This window comes from Penaeus chinensis, chromosome 35, assembly GCF_019202785.1.
Source record: "Penaeus chinensis breed Huanghai No. 1 chromosome 35, ASM1920278v2, whole genome shotgun sequence".
NCBI classification, from domain to species: Eukaryota; Metazoa; Arthropoda; class Malacostraca; order Decapoda; family Penaeidae; genus Penaeus; species Penaeus chinensis.
In genome coordinates this window covers 34,849,150-34,854,149 of record NC_061853.1, presented here as the reverse complement: position 1 = coordinate 34,854,149, position 5,000 = coordinate 34,849,150, and the positions used below count along the sequence as shown (strand labels likewise).

The window sequence follows — 5,000 nt, the reverse complement described above, 5'->3', positions numbered from 1 at the left end:
TCCCCCCCCAAAAAAAATATGCTGTTTGGGGTGAGCACTCAGAGTAGAGTCTCACATAGTCATATTTTGAACACTTTGGATTCTAAAACCATTTCCTCTACTTCTTAATTCTTTTTACACCAAAGCTGTTGACTAAAACATCATTAACAGCTATGAAACATATTATCCAATAAATGTGTATTAAACTTATAATATATATATATATATATATATATATATATATATATATATATATATAATTTCTTTTAACACCAAGGTACAAATAGCATGTATTTTGTTTTTACTTTTTTGTTTAATAACTAGCCACTCAAATATGAGGCTGAAGATTAATTTCCCAAGATGATAGGTATACCTTCTCACACACAGAGAAGTTGTGTATTAAAATGTATGTAACATTACCATTAACCCTTCATTACTTCATCACCTTTCAACTGTACTTGAGCTTTTCACTTATCTGTTATTCAGTGTTTTATGACAAGACCGAATTTGAGAAATAAACCCCCTACACATTTTCTAAAACATCTGTTGCAAATAATGTAGAATCCATGAAAATACTGAGGTAATGAGACATTTTTTCTTTTTTGTTTATATGAAATTAGCTCAATATAAAAATAAAAATAAAAATCATTTGTGAAGCTGATTCCTATTGGGTTTGCCAGTTAAGACACCTTCCATCAACACAATGTAACATTTACATTAAAATCAGTGGATAAAAGAATTATACATGCAGATTTGATCAATTGTAAATGGTTAATCATAGTTGCATCTTTTATGTGATATATTAATCTGTAGCTTTTTCTCCACAGCTGTGTTATCAAGGTATGAATTTGTGTACCCTGCCTATATAACATCAGGTGAGGACAATAAGAAAATGAAAGTCCAGGGTCTTCCAGTCACCAAAAAGGACAACCACAATAAGAAAGAAGGTGTTGTACTCATAGGTAAGATTATCTTGAAAAAGATAAGATAAGATGAGAGCAAACTTTAGGCTCAGAGAATCAACTATTTTATAAAGTGTAAAGGTTTATTTTCTTTCATTCTCAAACAGTCCTTGAAATAAAAATTATCTTGGTAATAGTATATTTTAATTATTATTTTTTTTTTTTTACCTCTTCTACACTTTGTAATAATGTTCTCATATTTTCCCTCTCAGTGTATTGCCATCTAATTTGACTTCTTTTTTTATTACCAGTGAAGTTTCTATTCATTTTAACATGCTTAATATCTACCAGAATATTACAACTATTTCATCATCCAACAGAACAACAGAGTGCCACAACTTTAGACTTGGTCGGAGAACAGGTTTGGCGCGGAGCTCTCCTTCTTGCAGACTTCATCCTCCACCATCCCGAGATCTTCAAGAATGCGAATATCCTGGAACTGGCTTCTGGGGTTGGATTAACATCTATCGTTGCCAGCATGATTGCGAAGAAAGTGTTGATTACAGGTGAGAATCAGTGCTTTGAAATCTTTCTTTGTCCTTTCTTTTTGTTTCTTTCTTCATATTTTTTTTTTTTTTTAATGATATGCACTAGAAGGACATCCTCTGTAATATCAGTTGTAATGAAGTTTGAGTTATTGATAAAGGAAATATTTAATATCAATTTATTTTTATTTATTATATTTGATGTGGTCTAAATTCTTTTTCTGATTTTTCCTTAGTTACCAACAGTATATTTCTGTACATATACTGAGATACAGCCTGATCCATATTCTTTAATATTTGGTGAGAAGAGGCAGCAGAATTCTCAAATTACTTTTGAACTTAATGATCCTGACCATTAATGGCATGACACTAGAAGCAATAATCTGTGGCAACCTTCAGCCAGGGTACTCAGCATCAGCTGAGGTTCCATTGGCAATGGATAGCCTGGCGCTCAGGTTTTCTACCATCTGTCCATTAGCTCTGCTGTGGGGCTCTCATAATGTTAAAGTATTCACTACCAGTCTGATAAGCCAGAAGCAAGATTTGAGAGACAGTATTGAGAGTTGGTCTGCTAAACTCTTGTTCTCATTCACACATTTCAACCACAGATTCCTTCAAAACACATAAACACTGTGTGTCTTCATATTTTTCAAGGCTATTGAATGAAAATAAGTGCTTTAACTCTTAAGAAATGAAAATATTTATCTGATCATCCAAGTCAATATCATATTTTTGTTGTAATGTAGTGGATGAACGATGTTATGTTGGAAGGATGAAGAGAATTCATCACTGTTGAATTTATAGGATGCCAGATGGCCAGGGACAATGACCATGATAAGCAGTATCTTGAAAAAGATGTTATTTTTTGATAAATACAAACCTTAGAACATAAATATTTGCAGAGCTAGTCCACAAAGAGGGACTTAATGGACAGTGGTGAAAAATGCATCTACATTAGCCACCCAGTAGATGGGCAACTAGTTGTAGGCTTTAAATGTTAGGGTACAGGTATTTGCAGAGATGGCATAGAAATCTTCAAGGTTTAATCATGAAATCAGCTGCATTGCCACAAAATAGCTGTACAAGTCTTTGGCAGTCTCCTGGTTGCTAGTGTAGGCCCCACTTGCATCTTCTAGAACAAAGCAGCTCCTATTACTCTCTCCTTGATATTCATTTGAAATTCTCATGCCATCTTATGCTTTCAGTAAAATGAGATATATTAGAGGATGATAAACTGCACTTGCCTTCATCAGCATCTCACATCATCTTAAAAAGAGAAAGCCCCTTTTTACATATATCTATTTGAAATCCTTGCTCCTGAACTCATGTGTGAGTGTTATTTCCAAATAGGAAGTGTATTCTCCAAATTGATAATGTGCTTCTTTCATGCAAAATGCACTGACTTGCATACCCTCCCATATGCTCTTTTCTGCCTTGTTGATGATTCACACAGCTTACTCATTTATACCAAAAGTGGTGGCAGACATTTCCTCCTAGAAATGTCTTTTTTCTTATAATGCCATCATTTCCTTTGGTTGCTTAGGAACATTACCATTTACATTACGAGCACTAAGCTTTGGTTCCATGTTGGTAAACAAAGACAAAGGCACAAAAGCATGAAGAACACAGATGGCAGTAAAAAAGGTAACAGCGTGAGCCAACAGCCAAAGCAGGTGAGATACAGGAAGCTGTTTGTAATATATATGCATTAAACCCAGAGGCACTTCATTCATTAGTTCACACTTTGGTTGAGATCATGAGTTACTACAGTAAACTACTTGGAATTATAAAAGAAGTAAAAGAAGGAGTGAGTTTATTTGTATATATTACACAGAACTTCCTGTAGATTTTTGGTGTTCGTTGTGGTCAGATAATGGTATTCCTGACATCTCCATGTAACAAGATGTTCTATTTGCTTTGTTTGACCAGCTTTTATCCGTATATTTTTTTATTCTTTAAAAAAAAATTAAGCAGCTTAAAAGAATAGAAGACTGAATTCAAGTCAAACACTAGAGTAAAGTGCTAGGGACACATATTCACCTCTACCATCCATGTCATTTAGAATCACACTGATCCTTACTAATTCTTGCTCGTAGTGGTCTGCAATATATTTTTTCAGTACACTATATTTCTCTATTGTATTTTTTTCAGATGTGGACCGTGGGGATATTTTTTCTCTAATTGATCGCAATTTCAAAAGAAATAAAGCATTGGTTAAAGCAGAAACCCTTGTGAAGGAAATAGATTTTGACAACCATGCTACAATAGATGAAAACTCTGAGTCACTTAAAGACATCTCTATCATCCTGGCTGCAGATAGTGAGTTGTTTTATTGTGATTCAGTTTTACGTCACAAACTCCCTTTTTTGGAAGGGCTAGGATAGTGCCTTCTTTCAAAGGACTTTTGGTATTGGCAATGACAGACCATTCCCCAGAGTGGATGCCCTTCCTTACCTCAGACAGTGGGCAGGATTCGAACCCTCTCACTTGGAGACATTCCTGATCCCCAGAAGCATGTACCCCTACTGTACCACAGCGGCCCTACGGATAGTAAGTTTTATCCAAACTCATAGATAGAAAGTTTTATTCAAACTCATAGATAGAAAGTTTTATTCAAACTCATAGATAGAAAGTTTTATTCAAACACATAGATAGTAAGTTTTATTTAAACTAATACAGTACATAATGAGTTTCATTAATGAAGTTTATTTATTCTGATACATCAAATCAATCTTTATACATTTTGATAAAGAAACAGTTTTGATTTATTTTCTAATTCATCTATGTTTATCCAAAATTCATTCAAGTCTGTTTATTCAGACTTACCAAACCCTTTCATTACCCCCTCCCCCCCTCCTCCAAAAGAAAATAGTGTATTCCTAAGCTTTAGCTAATTACCTTTATCAATTAACCCATTCACCCCGGATTTACGTTCTGCCCCCTGTAGTTACTGGTGAATTTTGTTACATACAGATGGCTCCACATGTGCTCAGATGGCAAGGAGTCTATCAGGAGGCCCTAGTTACCGATCCTGATTTCCCCATTCCTTGAATTGGCGGGAAATTTAATACCATTGCTATCAATACTGTTATTATTGTTATTGATGTTATGATTATTAATTTGTCATTTAAATATTTTAGACAATGAAATGATACAAAAGACCCTTTCTTAAAGTGAAAGGAAAGGGTAAACAGGTGAGATAGGTAGTTTCTAATAACTGGCTATTTGGTGATAAAGAACTTGTAGAGCCATCTGTGTAAATACAATAAATAAACATGCATTACAGTGGGCATGGCATGTATTCTTGCCACATGGGGCAAATGGGTTAAAGAACCCTGCATAGACTGTATCCTTGTACCATTGCAGCAATTACATAGGATGCCATAACTCAAAAAATTATTTAAAAGCTTTGATGATAGATCCACCATCAGAGGCAGGACAATGATTAAGTTTTGTTTATTCCCAATTATTAAAGTATTTATTTACGATTCAAGTTTATCCTGGTAGTTGGATGATAACGTAAAGCCCACTCTTTTATTCTAGATATTACCACTTAGTAATTAGGATATATTAA

General features: G+C 34.2%; 1 protein-coding gene across 3 annotated transcripts in view; it reads left to right on the top strand.

Annotated features, from left to right (window-relative positions):
• LOC125044459 (methyltransferase-like protein 22) overlaps window positions 1-5,000 on the top strand; it is an 8,894-nt gene that overhangs the window by 1,904 nt on the left and 1,990 nt on the right. For all 3 annotated transcript variants that reach the window (XM_047641140.1, XM_047641141.1, XM_047641142.1), the window contains 3 exons: window positions 807-941; window positions 1,262-1,447; window positions 3,578-3,745. In XM_047641140.1, the coding sequence (XP_047497096.1) occupies window positions 807-941; window positions 1,262-1,447; window positions 3,578-3,745 (489 nt within the window). The remainder of the gene's footprint in view (window positions 1-806; window positions 942-1,261; window positions 1,448-3,577; window positions 3,746-5,000) is intronic.